This window comes from Myotis lucifugus, unplaced genomic scaffold (genome assembly GCF_000147115.1).
Source record: "Myotis lucifugus unplaced genomic scaffold, Myoluc2.0 scaffold_45, whole genome shotgun sequence".
Taxonomy (NCBI): domain Eukaryota; kingdom Metazoa; phylum Chordata; class Mammalia; order Chiroptera; family Vespertilionidae; genus Myotis; species Myotis lucifugus.
This window is the reverse complement of record NW_005871093.1, coordinates 232420-252950: the sequence shown is the minus strand read 5'-3', so window position 1 is coordinate 252950 and position 20531 is coordinate 232420. Positions and strand designations below refer to the sequence as shown.

Genomic DNA, 20531 nt, shown 5'->3' with positions numbered 1-20531 from the left:
ACCAATAACTCATATGCACATCTCTTAACGATAAAATACATCATTCCCAGGTTATCTTTTCCAAGGTTTCTGTGAACTAGTTAAAATATTATGACAGTCTTTATTAGAAAATCCCAAATGTTTTATCTTAAAAAAATCAGCAATTCAAGTGTTAAATAGCAGCAGGGAATGGCCCATTTTACTTCAGTATTTACATTGTGGTCAGTTTCTACTCCTACCAAATGGCTTGAATTTTCTTCCGAGAAGCTCCAAATGTTGTTCCACCTTTATCTTCTGTCCTTTTTGATTGGTGTCTGGCCACCGCAATAATCCTCAGGCCTTTGGACTATTTTCTTGAACTGACCTCCTAAATCGCAGGTCTGGGTTTGACACAGGAAAGAGAAGTTAGCACAGACACACCCTGCCCCAGCTCTCCAAGGGAAAGGCCAAATTGGCCTTCAAGAGAGCTCAGCTTCTCATGCCTTCCTGGCCGCCTCCTTTTAAGTTTCTTCAGTGCTGCCCCTTGAACTCCCATCATTGGATAGTCTCAGTAAATGCTATCCCCCAAAAGATGAGTTGATCGGTTTGTTTGTTTCCTCCCCAGCATTCATTCCCCTCTGGCATCAGCCACAGGTTTTCTTAGGGAAGCCACTCTCCCCCAGTCTCAGTCCCTGTGGTCTGTACGGTTGTTCCACCTGTATCTACAGATGAGGCCAGTGACTCAGATCTGACCAGTTGACAGAAGAAGCTGAGGAAGCTGCCTTGCAATTATTAGGAAGCGCCTCCTTGAGAAAGGAGCTGACATGGAAAACAACTGAACAGAAAGAAACGAGGTTCTTGTGACATATTGTGAGCCCCGGCTGTTAAAGCAAGAATTACTCTTGGGCTTTTGCTAAAAGCCACTTTGGGTAGTTTCTTGCAATTGAACGAGTAACTGATTCATGAGCAGCTCTGACCCTCTACCTTGGGGTTTGTCCTCTAGGTAAATTAGATCTTCTTTGGCACCAATTGGGTTACTCACCATGAGCAGCTTCATGTTCCCTGCTGTGCAAAGGGCCCGGCTCCTGAAAGAGAAGAAAAGAGGCAGCCTTATTACTGGAAAAGAGCCCCAGGTCCCGTTGCATAGTTGGGAAGGTATGTGCACGCCCCCCCACCGCCCCCCCCAATTTTAAAACAGAGAGGTGACAGATTAAGGACAAGGCTCAACCATAGAAACATCAAACATGTTTTGTTGTGTTCTTTAGGGACTGTGATTCCATTCATTCTTTTTCCCCACTTCGTGTCACAGAGCAGTTACAATATGCCAGGTAACAGATTAGGACCTGCGGCTGCAAGGGCATCGACATGGTCCCTGCCTCCATAGGATTTAGAGTTGAGCCTCTAGAACCCTAAATGGTGCTGATAGTATTAATCGCACAGATAGCAACTGACACAACAGTCCCTTCTGACAAAGTCATAACTTCCAGAACTAGTGGCATCTGAATAAGATGGGTTTACTGTTTATCTGTATCTTCCAGGACACCGGGGAAGCCGGCATGAGCTCTGGAATCAGGGTGCCAGGCATCTCGTACACCCTCCTGGTGAGAGTGAAACTAGTAAAATCTTAAGAAAGCGATAGGGCAACATCTATTAACATTATTATGTGGCCGTCCTATGGCTGAAATACTTGCCTAAAATAATTATAATGAAAATGTTTCATTATGTACTGTTTTTGATCTTAAAAAACATGAAAACAATCCAAATGTCCAAATATGTACAGACTGAAACAATGTCGGAGATATTAAGGGGGGGAGTTATGATACATGTGTATACTATAACCCCTCTTTTGTAAAAAAAAAACAAACAAAAATGTGAGATGAATGTAGTATGTTTACAGCTGCCTAGGGGGAAGATCAGGAAGAATATGCACTGAAGCATTAATGTAGAGGGGTGAGATTTCAGGGCACTTCTCATCTCGGTGGGCTATACTTTCGTATGACTCGCTTTATAGGAAAGATGGATGCAAACTGCATGAGGGAAGCACCTTCACTGTGTTCACCCCGATCACCCAGCACCTAGAGCAGTGATGGCGAACCTATGACACGTGTGTCAGAGGTGACACGCGAACTCATTTTTTTGGTTGATTTTTCTTTGTTAAATGGCATTTAAATATATAAAATAAATATCAAAAATATACATCTTGGTTTTACTATGGTAGTAAATATCAAAAAATTTCTATATGTGACACGGCACCAGAGTTAAGTTAGGGTTTTTCAAAATGCTGACACGCCGAGCTCAAAAGGTTGGCCATCACTGCCCTAGAGCAAGGCCAGGCGTGGAAAGTGTTGAATGAGTGAGTACGGTTTTTGAAATACAAAATACAGAAATGTGTAAACATAGAAAGTGAAGTGCCCTCATGTGATTCTAGTTCCCTGATGTCCTTTGCACAGGGAGGCAAGTAGGGGTCACAGGGATCCCAAGGCGGCCTCCAGCCTCACCTCCACGTCTGTCCTTTCCAGTGTGAACGAGCTGGGGTTTGCTCTCCTCTCCGTGTCCTGCAGCTTAGTCAACTTTTCTATCAGGAACATTTTATCTTTGCCCTCCTGCCAAGAAGAAAAAGGAAAAGGAAAACATGGAGGATGAATGGTGATGTGGGGTTGAGAAGCAAATGAAGAGAAGGCTTATTTGTAGGCAGGTAGGGTCCATTGGATGGATACTGCTGCCATGTTTTTTCTTGATGAAATAAAACATGTCATAGTAAAGCCAAGTGGTCCCCCAAAGCCTTCCTGAATTAGGATATTCTCCTCTAAAGCAATTCCCTAGCAGGCTTGAGTAGCAGCCTTCTCCAGCCTGGATGCTAGAAGCAGCTTACATGCCACTGTCAAAGGCCCAGGACAAATGGTTTATTGTCTCTCCCTTCCTGGCATTCCTTCTGCCCCAGAACCCTGCGTGGGCACCCAGCACTGCCTGGGTCTGCCCTGTCCTCCCACTGAGAATGTCAAAGCTTATAGCTCTGCATCTAAGGACATCAAATCTATTTCATTTGTCAAAGTTATCTGTGTCAATGGAATAGACCGAGTTAAATAATTCCCTAGTTGGGAAGAGGAAAGAAGGAAGAGGGTATGCCTTCCCCAGGGGGGGTGAGTTGCTTTCCTGTGAACCTGTTGCAGATAAGAGAGTGGTATGTTCCACCTGAGTTGAGGTGGGCTAGTGAGCACCATGGATGGTCTGTCTAGTCCAGGTGAATCCAGGTCCCATGCCCTCGTTTTTCCTTCAATTTTCACTTGCTAATTTTAGTTTCCACTAGTGGATATCGCTTGTAACAATTATTACTGTGCTGTTTGTTTTATGATGATTTTCTGTTCCCCTCATTCCTTCTACATTTATTAATTGGAAATCTTCTCTACGGAAGCACTGAATTTGGGAATGCAAGGTAATCAAATCATTGGTGAGCAAAAGTCTTCTTTTATAGAGTTCCAGCTAATATATGCAGAAGAATTCTAGAATCAGAGTATCACTATTTTGTAATCCATAATGAAATAAATGGATCTTCTCTAGGCAATACTCATCAAAGGCTGCCAAGTCCATTAGAGATAAGGCTGATGAGCTTTACAATGGATGAGTCAGGCTAACAAAGCACTGATCGCTCTTAACATCACACACAAAAAAGACAATCACATTTTATACCTCAAATGCCATAAGACGCTCATAGCATCATCTATGAAGTATTCTGGCTAAAAAGTTGAGCTAGACTCTAATCAGATCTCTACATCTCACCCCTAGTTTACAGGAAATAAAAAGTAAAAAGAGCCTGACTGGCATGACTCAGTGGTTGAGCATGAACTTATGAGCCAGGAGGTCACGGTTCGATTCCCGGTCAGGGCACATGCCTGGGTTACAGGCTCGACCCCCAGTGGGGGCTGTGCAGGAGACAGCCAATCAATGATTCTCTCTCATCTTTGATGTTCCTCTCTCCCTCTCCCTTCCTCTCTGAAATCAATAAAAAAATATATTTAAAAAGTAAAAAGAAACATGCCAGCCCAGCTGGTATGGCTCAGTGGTTGAGCATTGACCCATGAACCAAGAGGTCACTGGTTTGATTCCTGGTCAGAGCACATGCCCAAGTTACGGGCTTGATCCCCAGTAGGGGGAGTGCAGGAGGCAGCCAATTGATGATGCTTCTCTCTTATTGATGTTTCTATCTCTCTATCCCTCTCCCTTTCCCTCTCTCTAAAAAAAAATCAATAAAAACATTTAAAAAAAAAACACCCCAAAACATGCCAAACACCACAGGTTGAAAATCAGATATATCCAGAATGTGGGAATTATTACAAGACAGTGACCTGCTTTCTTCAACAATAAATGGCAGGAGAAGAGACGAGGGAACAGTTATAGATTGAAAGAAACATTAAAGACATACCAACCAAATACAACGTATGGCACTTTTTCAGAACCAGATTTAAACCACCCTAATGTAAAAAGATACTTAATGATACAATGGGGAAATCTGATCATTGACTGGCTATTGGATGATAGTAGGGAATTATTAAGTCTTCTTTCAGGTGTGATGATTGGTATTGTGGTTCTGTTTCTTTAAAAGTCTGTATATCTTAGGCATATAGAAGTTTTTACAGATAAAATGGTATAAAGTCTAGGATTTTCTTTCAAATAACCCAGAGATTTGCAGTGAAGGGATTGCTGCCCTGGCAGGTGTTTCCCAGTGGTTATAGCACTGAAGGGTCGCGGGTTCAATTCCTGGTCAAGGGCATGTACCTGTGTTGCAGGTTCGCTCCTCAGCCCCAGTCAGGGTGAGTGTGGGAGGCAACCAGTTGATGTGCCTCTCTCACATAGATGTTTCTCCTCCCCCTCCCCAGCCCACTCCTTTCCTCCCTTCCATGCTCTATAAAAAACAACGGAAAAAATATCCTCATGTGAGGATTACCAACAACAACAAGAAAAAAGAAGATATAATTGCTGATGGTTGTCAGGGTGGGTTGTGGGCAGGTGGGGGCTCATTTTACTATTCTGTTTGGGAATATGTTTGAAAATCTCCATTCTAAAATGTTATAAAGGGGGAGAGGATAACAGATGGGCCCAGCAGAACTTACATTAATGATCTGTTCATGGAGCAGCCTGATCATAATCTTCCTTCCCTCTGTGATCTGCCAGTAAAGATAGGTGATGATTCTGGAAGAGACGAGAAGAAAGAATGGCAGACATTTTTCAGGCTCTGAATTACAATTGGGTGCAAAGGAATTAAAACATTTGCTTGAAAATAGATTTGTTCCTGAAAAGTTGTGTCTGGTTGAGTAATAGGGTGAGTACATGATAGCAATGGCTGTCCCCATTCTGCACACGGAATCACCTGAGAGGTGGTAAAAGGACTCACGCCATGGCCCATCCTCAGATCAATTCATTGAGCTTCTCTGACTGTGGGGCCAGATATCACTATTTTAAAAATGTACATGATTCTAATGTGCAGCCAGCATTTATGAATCTGGACTGTGTTATTCAGACTTGAATGTGACACAAATTTCCTGGGACTTTGTTAAAATGCAGGTGCTGGTTCTGCAGGTCTAGGGTAGGGCCTGTGATTCCACATTTCATTTTTTAAAAATATGTTTTATTGATTTCAGAAAGGAAGGGAGAGGGAAAGAGAGATAGAAACATCAATGATAAGAGAGAAGCATTGATCGGCTGCCTCCTGCACGCCCCCTACCGAGGATGGAGCCCACAACCCAAGCATGTGCCCTTGACTGGAATCAAACCTGGGACCCTTCAGTCTGTAGGCCAGTGCTCTATCCACTGACCCAAACTGGCTAAGGCAGATTCCAGATTTCTAACAAGGTCCCCAGTGAATTAGGAGTTTGAAGGAGCAAGACACTCAGAGAATTTGCCATTTTTAAAAAATATATACTTTTATTGATTTCAGACAGGAAGGGAGAGGGAGAGAGAGAAACATCAATGATGAGAGAGAATCATTGATTGGCTGCCTCTTGCATGCCCCCTACTGGAGATTGAGTCCGCAACCCGGGCATGTGCCCTTGACTGGAATCAAATTCAGGACCCTTGAGCCCACAGGCCGACACTCTATCCACTGAGCCAAGCCGACTAGGGCAGAACTTTCCATTTTAAAGAGGCCAATGGAAACCTAGTGTTGGGGAGGAAGGCCTGACGGAGAGCCCCGTGTGTGTGTGTGTGTGTGTGTGTGTGTGGTGTGTGTGTGTGTGTGTGTGTGTGCGCGCGTGTTGTGTGTGCATGTTGTGTGTGTGTGTGTGTGTGTGTGGTGTGTGTGTGTGTGTGTGTGTGTGTGTGTGTGTCTCCACATGAGGACCTGCAATCTCAGATGCCATCAGGGCTAGGCTTCCAAGAGGGACAGCCATTAGTCAGCCAAGCAGGTGTTCATGCAGGAAACAGGCCCAGTCTTGTCAGATCTACTTTTATTTTATTTTTTTACAAGAAGTCAGAAGTTGATCTTTTTCTATTTGAAAATGAAAATACACTATCCTATGTATCAATAATGCCCAACCCATTTTAATACGTTATAGTCTCAGAAGGAATCACACATATAATTGTCCTAAGCATTCTCATATCCTTTTAAAAAAAATTTTAGTTTCATGTTTTCTCTTATGAGGGGCAAAGCAGGTATTGCTTTCTTCATAAAACAGGCAAAAACCACCTCACCACACTCTAAGATAATATTAAACATTAAAAAAAAATCACTTCGCCTGCCGGTTTGGCCGGTGTGGCTCAGCGGTTGAGCATTGACCCTGAACCAGGAGATCAAGGTTCAATTCCTGGTCAGAGCACATGCCAGGTCCCCAGTAGGGGCCATGCAGGAGGCAGCCAACCAATGATTCCTTCTCATCATTGAAGTTTCTATTTCTCTCTTTCTCTCCCTTCTTCTCTCTATAATCAATAAAAATATATTTTTAAAAAAACCCCAAAAACTCAAGGGCAGCCCTGGCTGCTGTGGGTCAGTGGTTAGAGCATCGGCTCAAGCACCAAAGAGTCTTGGGTTCAATTTCTGGTCAAGGGCACGTGCCTGAGTTGCAGATTCCATCCCCGGTCCCGGTAACATGTGGGAGGCAACCAATCAATGTTGCCTCACATTGATCCCTCTTTTTCTCTCTCCCTCCCTTCTTCCCTTCTGCTCTCTCTAAAAAAAATCAATGGAAAAAATATCCTTGGGTGAGGATTAACAACAAACAAACAAACAAAACTCAGGGGCCGAGTCAGGATCATCCAGAACACAGCTATTCTGTAGCCCTTTGTTTTCCCACCAGACATCCCTGTGGCTGTCCGCATGCTGTGTCAATAAAGTGTTTGCCAAGGTGCCCCACTCACAATACGATAAGGGTGAGGATGAAAAAGAAGTGCACGCTGCCGATGAGGTTCTGGTAGATCCAGACCACCCACTTGTAGCTGGGGCTTTTACTCAGGGTGTCGATCCAGCTGTAAATGGAGTGAATGAAGAAGGGCAGTCCTCTAAACGGGCCACAATCAGCGGACGGTGTCAATCTGGTAAAACAAGGGACAGAAAAACGCCTCTAGTGCGAGACTCTGGTCTAGTTTGAACTACACTCAGGCTGCACTTTCTAGGCTCTGGAAGCAGCAGTTCTTGCCGGTTCCACCCACACCACCTTCCAGAGGAAACCTTCTCCCAGCCCCAGCTGGTGTATTTCATACTCATGACCCACATCCTGAGGACCAGCACGCAGACAGGAGTATCATCTCCAGTGGTCGGCAAACTCATTAGTCAACAGAGCCAAATATCAACAGTACAACGACTGAAATTTCTTTTGAGAGCCAAATTTTTTAAACTTAAACTATATAGGTAGGTACATTGTTATTAACTTAATTAGGGTACTCCTAAGGCTTAGGAAGAGCCACACTCAAGGGGCCAAAGAGCCGCATGTGGCTCACGAGCCGCAGTTTGCTGACCACGGATCTGAGCCAACGGTAGTCAATTCACGGCAGTCTCTGTGGTACCCTGGCTCAAAGAAATGAACTGGGGCAGCCAGATTCTCTTTCTTGGGGACTTGAACTCAGACATATGAAGAGGGGACCCTGTAATCTATGGAACCTGAAGGTGTGGCAATGATGGCCACGGGCACTCAGTTGTTATGAACAAGCAGAAACTAGAGGGCAACAGGGGACTGGTTAGGAAGAAACACAAAAAAGAGTAACAAGGACATTGTGAAGCAGAGTAGCCTGCTCTGAAGCCACTTGAATTGCCAATGGTTCCAGTTCCACATGTATCCTAAAAACCAACCCTCCCTCCCTTCATTCATTCATTCATTCATTCATTCATTCATTCATTCTAGTTTTACTGCACTTGTACCAGGCACTGTGGTAGATACTTAGCCCTGGGGAATCCATAGTAAACAAAACAGACATGGTACCTGCCCTCACAGATGTCTGTTCTAGTGGGAAAGATGGACAACCAATGAGCAAACAATTAACAGAGATTCAAACAAACGCATTTCTGACTGTGAACTATGGAATGAAGAAAAGAAATTGGCCTGGGAGAAAGCAGAGGTGGAACTGACAATAGACAAGGATGGTCCTGAAGGTCAGAATTTGGAGATGACTTTGGAGCCAAGAACCAGAGGATGGAAAGACGGTCTCTAAGCAAAGGGGGTGGGGAGAGCTCTTCAAATAGAGAACCCTACTCCACGTGGGGAGGAGCTCTCAGAGTCTCAGGAAGGGAGCGAGAGCTGTGGGGCCAAAGGAGGAAGGAGCCGATGCGGGTGAGGTTGGAGAAGCAGGAGAGAGCCTGATCAGACAGTGCCTTTCAGTTTATTTAGATGCAGTTCTGTTCTCCAGGTGGAGGAACTGGCCTTTCTCCATTTTTCGGAAAGTGAGGAAGCTGAGCCAGTCATGAGGGTGGGCCCCTAACTCAGACTTATTCCCTCCTTTGGATGTGTGTCTGTTGGTTAGCCAGGGAACCTGGGGTTCAGCACTGCATTGAGCATGTCTCTCTACTCTGATGGTTAGACATCTGGGGCTCTACTGATCCTGGAGAGACTGCCATTCCCTGAGCTATCCTACAAACTCAGTCTTTCATATGCAAACCAACCAATCCAACCCTCTATCAAGCTCTCACACCTTGGGTCACTATTCTCCTGCCCCAATCACACCAGGGCCAGATATCTGGCAATTCCAGACAACCCCAATACCCCAGAGCCCGCTGAAATTATTCAAACTAGCCAGTCCTTACCCTGCCTCACCATTCCTCCCATGGAAGCCACAATAAAGGCTCTTGCCCACCTTTCCCCATTGCTCCTTCTGCCTCCTGAGCTACGCTCGTGCCTGCCCATGTGCCCTCTCCGTCCTTTGTGGTGGGTTGTGCCCCCTCTTGGGGATCTGTGAGTATAACAAATTATCTTTTTAGTGGCAGTCACCTCCTGATCTGTCGGCCTCACCAAGTCTGAATAATAATAAAACCTACATTTTAAAACACCCACCCAACCCCAGCTCTCAAACCTCATCCTAAGGCCGCCATCTCCTACCTCCAGATGGTGATGGCCAGGGTGCACAGGACCCCAGTGAAGGACGGGAAAAAGAGCAAGAAGATGAAGAAAGTCATCATCTGTGAGGCCCGCCAGGCTTTGCTCGGAGGCTGGAAATTCATCATCAGGCTGATCTGAAGAGAGAGGAGTGGCCGCCTACCATCTGTGAGCAGGCCAGGGGGACCCCAGCCAGACACCGGCTTCCCGATAACCTTCTCAGCCCGCCCCCACACCCTCCCACTCCTGATTCCAACCACCACGGGGTCACATGTGACTGAGCCACGCTGATTGGTTCCGACTTCACACTGACTCACATTTTTGACGTAAAACATGATGAAAAGAGTAATCATTTGGATAAAGGGCAGCAGAGGGCAGAAGAAGGTTCCAATCCTGTGAGGGAGAGAAGGTGAGTGTCAGAGATCAGGGGAGACATGCGGTGGGGGCATAGAGGGGTGTGGAGGGAACGGAAAGGGGTGTTATGGGCTGTATCATGTCCCTCAAAAACTCAAATATTCAAGTTCTAACCCCAGTATTTCAGAGTGTGACTGTATTTGGAGATAGGGCCTTAAAATGAGGTGACTAGGGTGGGCCCTAATCCAATCCTCTGAAAGAAGAGGTTAGGACACCGACACACAGGAAAGACCGTGTGAAGACACAGGGAAAAGATGGTCTTCTACAAGCCAAGGAGAGAGGCCTCAGAAGAAACCAACCCTGTGGACACCGGACACTGCGATCTTGGACTTCCAGCCTCCAGAACTATGAGGAAATAAATGTGTGTTGTTTAAGCCCGCCGGTCTGGGTTTCTTTGTTATGACAGGCTAATAGACTAATGCAGAGGGAGACTGCTTCCATCCCTACACCCCCGGCAAGTTCCTCCCATCATAGCCAGTATCCACAGCTGCTCCCTTCCCAGCTCTGGAAAAGAGATTTTGCAGAGGAAACCACCAGATGTCCTGAGCAAGTGCTAACCGAGGCGCCCCAAATGTGAAACATGTCACCCTCCTCCCTCCATGGTACCCAGAGGGTCTGAGAGCCTGCAGGGACTGACATTAAACTACATCGAGTTACAAATGAGAAGGCACTCCCTCTTCCACAATCCTCCGTGCTCCGGAGCCCAAAAGAAGATCTCAGTTTGGTGCTAGAATCTCTTTAACTCATAACATATGCCAACCTCCCATTTGGTTGAAAAAAGGAGGCGGCTTCTGACTGGCCCTTAGCAGACAGCAGCATTTAGCTAGAATGTCATGACTGCTTGTGATGAGATTGATTTTATTTTCCAAGTTACTCGCAATGTCTGTCAAATGACACTGGTTTTTCATTTTCTAATTGTAAAATGAAGACTCCTTTAAAAATGCATTTAAGCTTGCCCGGCCAGTGTTGCCAAGTGGTTGCGGGTCGACTTATGAACTAGGAGGTCATGGTATGATTCCCGGTGAGGGCACATGTCTAGGTTGCAGTCTCAATCCCCAGTAGAGGGCATGCAGGAAGCAGTTGATCAGTGATTTTCTCTCATCATTGATGTCTCAAGCTCTCTCTCCCTCTCCCTTTCTCTCTGAAATCAATAAAAATATTTTTTAAAAATGTATTTAAGCTTTAAAAATAATATTAAGTAAAAAAGAGTGCAGGTGATATGTGGATATGCCAATAATAGGCAGGCTGGTGTACAAAAGACTGAAGTTTGGAAACACTTTCCTCACCTTACCTCTACCACCATCCCTAACATCACTCAATTTCTGTCATTATATTATCCTCTTTTAAAGCTCATCATCAAAGGCAATATTCTCCTAAAACCCACGGAGGCTAAATCTATAATTGCCACTGAGAAAAGAAAAGAGGTGTGTATTTTCAATTGTGCTTATTTATGAGTTATTAGCAAAAACCTTAAAGGCCCAACAGTGATGGCGAACCTTTTGAGCTCGGCGTGTCAGCATTTTGAAAAACCCTAACTTAACTCTGGTGCCGTGTCACATATAGAAATTTTTTGATATTTGCAACCATAGTAAAACAAAGACTTATATTTTTGATATTTATTTTATATATTTAAATGCCATTTAACAAAGAAAAATCAACCAAAAAAATGAGTTCACGTGTCACCTCTGACACGCGTGTCATAGGTTCGCCATCACTGGCCTAGAAGTAATAATGGCCATCTCTGATTGTAACTTTCTCCCACTTATAAAACATTTCTGAGTCAGGTACTCACTATGCTTCTCATTTAATCCTCACCTAAACCTGTGAAATAGGTACTATTATTGTAGCAGGCAGTTAGACAGACAGGAGCAGAGTAGGACAGGTGCAAAGCTTGGGGTGCCTAGCAATGGACAATTGTAGGGTGGAATCTTGCCTCCAGGGTGACTTTTCCTCCCCTTTCATATTACTAGTTGTGAGGTTTAGACCCCCTGACCTTTCATATTGCTAGTCACGTGGTAGACCCCCTTAGAGGAGGAACAAGGTGCTGGAGAATACAAGCCCTTGCACCAGTGCTCCTCCCTTAAACATTAAGCCCTAGAGATAACATCTAGGCCTCAGTTGTGTTTCAGCCCCAGGCCCAGAAAAGCAGCAAAGCCAGGCATTGCTCACTAGGGCCAGCTGCATTGGATAATGACTTCCTGCACGGGCACTGGCCAATCAGTGGAGACCACAACCCTGGAAAGCTGATGAGTATTCTATTGAGAGCCTCTCCTGGGACCTCCCCTTAAAAGCCCCTAGGACAGAGGGCCCAGCCCTCTCTGGAACACGTGGGAGCCTGTCCACATTTATATCCCTGCTTTCTTTCTCGTAAGTTCCAAGAGCCCTTCTTTTGCCTCTGTAAATTGTTTCCTGAGCCCACAGAGGGCCGGTTGGCTCACTTCTTCCACAGCTCGCATCTCTCTGTGACCAACTATGTGAGCCTTGGCTCTGACTTCCTTCTTAGCCAGAACTCAAATACCGTACCAAGGTTGCTGAACCAAACTCCAATCTCAGGTAATATTCTGAACATTGTCACTTCCATTGACAGATTAGAAAACTGTTTAGAGAGAGTTTAATTAACTTGCCCAAAGGCACCCCGTTGGTTGATATAATGTGCCCAGGTGTCAGGGCGTAACCTGCAACGTGCAAATACATCACCTAAAACCACATAAAGAAAAAGTCCTCACTACCTCTAAAAAGAAATTCATCTAAAAAGAAATTCATTGACATTAGTGAGTTATTTGAAGATGGCTAAATCACCCAGGGCAACTCTAAAGAGTCGGAAAATAAACCACTTTACAGTTGGATGGCATGTTGAAGATTGCAATGTAGTTTCCATATATCATCTGACTCAATCCTGAACACAATTCAAAGGCAGCTATGATTATGTGAATTTTATTTTTACTCTAGTTAACCCTGACTCGAGAATATTTTTCCATTGACTCTTTTTTTTAGAGAGAGTGGAAGAGAGGTCGAGACACGGAGAGAGAAACATCGATGTGAGGGAGACACATAGATTGGTTGCCCTCTGCACGTGCTCCGACCAGGACTGGGAATTGAGCCTGTAACTGAGGTACATGCCCTTGACCAGAATCGAACCTGGGACCCTTCAGATAGGGCTGACGCTCTATCCACTGAGCCAAACTGGCTAGAGCTATTATGTGCATTTTACAGATGAGGAGACAGGCTCAGAGAAGCTCAGCGACCTCAGTGAGGAGCAGAGCCAGCCCCAGAACCCGAGTTTCTTTGTTATGGCAGCTTAATAAACTAATACAGGGGGCACCTGCTTCTAATTCCAAATCCCCTACTTTCAAATTAGCAACGCCCCAACGGATGGAATCTGGGATACACCATAGAGAATTCTGGCCTTAAAAACAACATCACGTTAAAATAAATAAAAATAGTCACTGGCTATTGGTTTGAGTTTCTAGGTGAGCTTGTTAAATATTTGACGCAACTAGCTGGCTAGTCTCAAAAGACACATGTGCACCCACCGGCACACATGCACATACATAGCTGCTAAGACAGGCCACAACCCCCCAAGGCCACAGAGGCCCCATCCAGTGTTACTACATCAGTGAGTGTAACAGACCAGGTATAAGAAATAAACAGCCCTCCTGCCTTTATTTTCCCACTTCTCTTGAAACATCCATCAATGCAAAGTAAAATTTTCTACCATAAGAAAACGAATACCAGAAGGGCAACAAGAAATGGCAAATCTACGTTGGGAAATAATAGCGAGGTGGGGGACTATGGCAAATTGGAGGGGCTCAGCCCAGCTCAAGACCCACCCAATTGTTACCATAATGGGAGACAGGATACATCTTTCCTTTTTTTGGAAGAAGCCAGAAATTTTAAATTTTATATGAAATCTCCTGATTTTTAAATATTGATGGCTATTTCCAATTTTTAGAAAAAGCATTGTGTGAGATAAGCAAAACACACCTGCAGGCTAGATATGGCCTGGGGCCTCCAGGTCAGGATTCCTGTTCTATTTTAATTCTTGCCTGAAGTCCTCATAAAGGGAAAAGGACATACGTTCGTGGTTCTCAGACTGGCATCTTCCGTGCAGCTTTAGAAACAACAGATTCTGGGACTCGCCACCAAGCTCTGAGTCCACAGTCAGGCAGGAATCACTGGGTACACGGAAGATTCTCAAAACTCACCACACCAGCGTTTGTGCGTAGATCAGTTCTAGGACGTTCCTGGCAATGTCAAACTCCTGTAAGCCGAGGCTTGTGATAAACTGCATCCCAATGATTCTGCGAGAACATAACGAGGTTAGCACCCAAATCCATCAACTCCCTCCTTCAAAAGATTCCCCACAATCAACAAAGGAGACCCTCACCAGTTTGGAATACATTCCTAAGTCCCCTTACAAATTTTTGAAAAGGTCCAAGTACAAGCGTGTTTTTGAAGAAATAATTGAAAGAACCGAGGGAAGATGGAATTGACATAGGACATTCAAGTGGGTGTGGGGGTGGGAGGTACAGTTAAAGTAGTTTAAAAAATTATAGAGGCCCTAACTGGTTTGGCTTAGTGGATAGAGCGTCAGTCTGCGGACTCAAGGGTCCCAGGTTCCAGTCCGGTCAAGGGCATGTACCTTGGTTGCGGGCACATCCCCAGTAGGGAGTGTGCAGGAGGCAGCTGATCGATGTTTCTCTCTCATTGATGTTTCTAACTCTCTATCCCTCTCCCTTCCTCTCTGTAAAAAAAAATCAATAAAATATATTAAAAAAATAAAAAATTGTAGAGAACATTTGTTACCTATTATTTAAATTATCCCACCTATTATCTTGTTTATACAACTGTTCACTTGTTAAGCCTTTTTTAAAAATGACCAAATAAACTCAGTCCCTCCCAACCCAAATAAATTGAAATTTTTTCCATTTTTGATTAATGTTGTCGAATTAATGGTCTTTCCCTGCTCCCAAATCCATAAGGAAGGAACTAAGGTCTGCATTTATGCTGAGGAAACTTGAGACCACTTTTATTTCTTCATACAGAAGAGTTGCCAGTAAGAATTGCTGTCAAAATAAACCCCCAAAACTTCTCACCTTTATGTCCATACCCCAGACAGAGGCTGTAATAAAAGTTAGTTGAGAAGACAGAGTGTGAAATTTTGTCATTCAACCTACCCACTGAGGAGAGAATTGGCATTGTATCATGCCACCTTATTATTGTGTCAGCTTGTAGAAATATGGAAATGTCTCTAAGGAATGAGATATTCATGATATTGTTTAAAAATAAATAAATAAATAAATAAATAAATAAATAAATAAATAATAAGGACTACATGTGGGCTAATAATGACACTGCCTTGATTCTGTACATCTTGGTTCTAAAATAAAAATTAGTACTTTAACTAAATCCAATTAAATGAATCATGAGATAAATCTATATGTACTGGCATGGAAAGGTACCAAAGCACTGAGATTAGATTAACAAAAGCAACCTTCACACCGATTTTTCAGTGTGACCCCATTTTTGTACATCTATATATATAAAAGCCTAATATGCAAAGTGTCCCCTTGGGAGTTCGACCAACTGGGAGTTTGATTGCTCGCTATGATGTGCACTTACCATCAGGGGGCAGCATGGAATGAAGGAAGGCCCCAGCTAGCAGCCGGCAGCCGCTAGGGACCCTACCCATGCACGAATTTCGTGCACTGGGCCTCTAATACACATATAAAGCAGTACATGCATAGAATAATCTGGAAGAATATATACTAGAATATTAAAATGATCTGTGGGGAATAAGATCTCAAATGGCTCTCTGTTTTTGTGTTTTATTCTAGAACATTTTTTTTTAAAGAGAAAGTTGGAAAGGGCCAACTAAACCAAAAGGACTTTGACAACAGGACTCTCAGGCCAAGGTGAAAGTTTAGTTAATTCAGAAGAAAACAATATCCCAAAGGACAACAGGCAGATTTAGAACAATGCAGTCTTAGAGAACGTGAAGGGCCCACACTTCCTGCTCAGACGAGGCAATGGCTCCAGTTACAACCCTATGTACTAATCACCCAAGGCAGACAAATATTTACCTCCTCAGGAACTCCCCCAGGAAGGAATCAGCTAGAGAGAACACAAAATCCATCAGAAGGAGCCGGTAGATTTCCTGGCCAATCAGCGTTTCCCAACACTGGAAGGCAAACAAGAATCAGGCTGTGGGAAGGGGCTGTTGCCTCCGCTCAATTTCTATCTGTTCCTGGCACCCTGTACTCATGAGGGCATGGCTGGTGGCTCAGTCTGATGGAGTTCTGAGTGCCCAGAAAAGCAGACCCACTCTTGGTAGAAATGCATCATTAGATTGAGTTTGTTTTCAGGGTATTTATTCCTTGTCTGTGATGCTTCTTCCTTCATTAAGGCTTGCCCTCCACATGCATCCAAACTTTCCCTTTTCACTCTCTCTCCTTTAAACACTCGTCATTCCTGTCCCCTATGCCTTCTGGATCCCATTTCTCCGCCAGGGATAATCAGCTTCTTCAGGAGAGCAGGAGGGATCAATGGCTAATGATGCTTCCACTCCTTTTGTTCATTAACCTTATGAAAAATCACTTAACATCTGCTGGATTAAGAAAGTAGCCTAGAGGTGTAGGTAACCAGCTAGCACAAACTGGAAGGTTGAATTAGTTTCAGTTACCTCTGCAGGAAGTTAGTAGTAAGAGCTTTTAGATTTGGCTGAATGAGGAGAGGGAAGTTTTGGATGGGCGGGGAAGATGGATGAATGAATGGATAAATGAATGGACAGATAGAAGAATAAGATATTTGCTCTAATATCATGAGCAGAAACTCTTGAGGAATTGGAGGAACTCACTTCCCTCTGGTGGTCAAAGACTAAGAAACCAAAGTGAAGGCAGAACAGCACGGAAGGCTCACCTCTTCACCAGCCAGGGCAACATTGTGGAGCCAATAGTAACAGAGAATTCCAATGATCGATATTTTCAAAAAGATGTTTCTGAATAACAGAAGAGAAAACAACTATCATTACTGTCTATGGCAGTCATTAGTGCTGTTCGCCAATATTTCCTTTTGGGCACAAAGTAGGATAGAAATTCTTGCCCCACTGTGGTTGAGTGGGGCTACGTAGCTAGTTCTGGCAAATGAGTTGTGAGCAAAAGTGATGTGTGTTACTTTATGTCACTTCTAGGCTGGAGCATTTAAAAGCCAGGGAGACCCTCCCCACTACCCACCCTAGGAACTTACTGTCTTCACTCTGGAATGGTCATCAGCAATATTTGAGATGATTGTTGCTCTCTCAGCCTGGATCCCTGAATGACTGACAGGAGCGAAAAACCCTGCCAATCCACAAGGGGCATGTAGCATGAACAAGAAATAAACCTTTGTTTTTTTTAAGCCACTGAGATTTGGGTCACAGGAGATGTTTGTTATCACAGCATAACCTAATTTATTCTGATTGATACACCCTCTTTTGCTGCATCTCAAAATCTGATTTTACTTTTCATTATAATAGTAATCTATTCATTGGGTGCTACCATAGACAGTACATTGTATTAAGCACTTTATTAAAGCATCCCTCTTAATCTGTACAACTCTATCATCAAGTAGATAGCATTTTATGCCTATCTTACCAATGAGGGAACTGAAAAGCTCAGAGAGATAAAATAACTTGCCCAAGGTCACACAGCTTATTAGGGGCATGAAAAAGATTCAACCTGAGGACCATCTAATTTCACAGCCTCAGTTCTTAAACCCAGGTATTTAAGTCAACAACTGCTGGTTTTAAGATTGGTGGGCTAGGAATCATGTGTCACTAGACCAGTAGTTCTCCAAGTGTGGTCTCCAGACCACCAACCACCACCATCATCATCATCATCATCATCATCATCATCATCATCATCATCTGTAAACTTGTTAGAAGGACAAATGTTTAGGGTTCATCCCAGACGTATGGAATCAGAAACTCTGGGAGCGGGACTTAGCAATCCCTGCAGGTAATTCTGCTGCACAATGAAGGTTGAGAACCATTGTGCTAGATCCATTGTGAAGGAAGGGAACTGGATCTGTCTTTTTAAATGCCAGATCCCCAACCTCTTGCCCATTGCCAAGCCCTACTATGACATGTAATATCTTCTAGATTAATGCCTTAGTATACTGTGATATTGTGAGTTATAAGAAATACTTATTTGATCTTTGGCCCTGTTTCTGGCACAGAGCTTCTAAAAACCCTTCCTTGGAATTTTTTAAGCGAGGAGAGCGATAAAAAGTGTCTTTTGTTTGGTAATACCTAGAACAGTGATGGTGAATCTATGACACGCGTGTCAGAGGTGACACTCGAACTCATTTTTTTGGTTGATTTTTCTTTGTTAAATGGCATTTAAATATATAAAATAAATATCAAAAATACAAATCTTTGTTTTACTATGGTTGCAAATATCAAAAAATTTCTATATGTGACACGGCACCAGAGTTAAGTTAGGGTTTTTCAAAATGCTGGCACGCCGAGCTCAAAAGGTTCGCCATCACTGACCTAGAAGGTTGGAACTTTCAGTCTCACCTCCCTGACCTCTGGGGAGGGAAGAGGGGCTAGAAGTTGAATCAATGGCTAATGACCAATGAACTAATTAATTATGCCTATGTAGTGAAGCTCCATAAAATCCGAAGGACAGGGTTTGGGGAGCTTCTGAATTGGTGAACATGTGGCGTTGCTGGGAGAATGATGTTCCTGGGGAGGGCATGGACGTTCCCAACCTTCCCCCATTCCTTGCCCTGTGCATTTCTTCCACTTGGCTGCTCCTGAGTTATATCCTTTTATACTAAAGCAGTGATCTAGGAAGTAAATGTTTCTCTGAGTTCTGTGAGCTGCTCTAGCAGAGTAATCTAATCTTATGCAGGGAGTAGGGTGGGAACCTCCAATCCATAGCTGATAAATCAGAACCACAGGTTACAACCTAGATTTGCAATTGGCATCTTGTAAGACTGTGTCCTTAGCTTGTGTAATATCCAGGTAGAAAGTTCAGAATTGACTTGAATTTTTGGACACCCAGCTAGTGTCAGAGAACCGCTTGGTGGTGTGGGGGAAAACCTTCATATATTGGAATTGGTGTCAGAACTTTATAAATACTGCAGTGTAGCTCCACATTAAACATGAAAACACACTCTTCTAAGCAAAGAAAAGTTTATCTTAGATAGAAAGATTGTGTATTTCTGAGCTTTCCCATTTTCTCTTCATGTAGAAGAGATGTTTAATGTTTTACGAAACAATACGAATGGCTAATGTATATTAAGAGACAATTCACCTCTCTAGTGATCAGAAAATGAAAATGAAATTGTTACAGTTAAGCCCCTCTTGTACTGGGGAAATGGAACCAACTATGGTTAAGGGTAGTCTGGGAAACGGGGCAAGTTGATATTAGCTAGGGTACGGGGCAAGTTTATATTAGTAGCTGGAGCAACGGGGCAAAGTTGATTAATAATACCTTGGTAACGGGGCAGTATTGATTAATGTAGCCCTGATAACTTTGTGTCTGTATCCCAGGTAACTTTGTGTGTGTTTAGCCAACCATTTTGTAGTTTCTGTGTATAAAAGGCTGGCCTAGAACCAGGTTCGACGCTGTCGTAGGAGAGAACGCCTACGGCAGTCACTGGCCAGTTTCAGTAAATCCTCGTTTGCTGCTTAAGACCTAATTGGAGTCGGTGGTCTTACTCTCGCGAATGTTGGTCCACAACAAAATAGCAAAGGCATTAGATCAAAGTGGCATTCTGACTATATCTGTCTACTTACAACCTCTTCTTTTTATATTGTAAGAAGAGAAATTATTTTAGAGTCGGTCTTGGGATGGTCAACTCTCTAAGTACTACCATGTTCTAACATATCATTATTTTGCCTTGCTATTTGCATGTGGGTTTGAATGGGCCAAAGATTCTGTATTCTAACTAACCTCTTCCGGAGCCTACAGGTGTTGCTCTGAGATTTTCTGATATCTAGTGTGGTCAAATACTCACCCAGCTGCTCTTCCTAAAACATTAAATAAATACCAGTGAGCAAAGAAGCCAGTGAAACTTATTATTAACGTATACACTAAAAAAAACCCCCAACAGATTACTTAATGCCACTGAATTGTTCACCTAAAATTATTGAAATGGAAAATTTTATGATATATACCACAATAAAAAGTCCTAAATATTTCTAACAAGGGAGAGGAGGCATCCAGTGGGGTGAGGTGGATAGAAGTGAGGGCTTGCTAAGACTTTTCTTCAGGAAAATAATACTTATATAGATTAACGGTAAACGCTGACCTAAAAAAAGATGTCAACAATTTTTTTCTGTGAAGACCCAGATAGTACATATTTTTGGCTTTATGGCCATGCAGTCTGTGTTGCAGCCACTCAATTCTGCCGTTGTAGCAGGAAAGCAGTGGCAGACAATATGTCAACAAGTGGACAGGGTTGTGTTCCAATAAAACTTTGTAAAAACGGAGGCTGGCCTGTAGGCTGTATTTGCCAACTCCTGGTCTAAAATGCGCGAGCGAGAGTGTGTGTGTGTGTGTGTGTGTGTGTGTGTGTGTGTGTGAATATCCTTGTTATAAATGTGTCAGTTCTGTAGGAAGTTAAACATGGATGTAAGTATAGATTTTCTATCTGCAG

At 43.5% G+C, this 20531-nt stretch overlaps 1 protein-coding gene across 1 annotated transcript in view; it reads right to left on the bottom strand.

Annotated features, from left to right (window-relative positions):
* Nucleotides 1-80: 80 nt before the first annotated feature.
* Nucleotides 81-20531, bottom strand: part of TMC5 (transmembrane channel like 5) — a 41961-nt gene continuing 21510 nt past the window's right edge. Inside the window, exons 11-20 of the mRNA XM_023753435.1 lie at nt 16803-16881; nt 15968-16065; nt 14090-14185; nt 9788-9863; nt 9474-9607; nt 7306-7479; nt 5067-5145; nt 2457-2561; nt 1001-1043; nt 81-359 (exon numbers count right to left, since the gene is read on the bottom strand). Of these exons, the coding sequence (XP_023609203.1) occupies nt 313-359; nt 1001-1043; nt 2457-2561; nt 5067-5145; nt 7306-7479; nt 9474-9607; nt 9788-9863; nt 14090-14185; nt 15968-16065; nt 16803-16881 (931 nt within the window). The 3' untranslated portion in view covers nt 81-312. The remainder of the gene's footprint in view (nt 360-1000; nt 1044-2456; nt 2562-5066; nt 5146-7305; nt 7480-9473; nt 9608-9787; nt 9864-14089; nt 14186-15967; nt 16066-16802; nt 16882-20531) is intronic.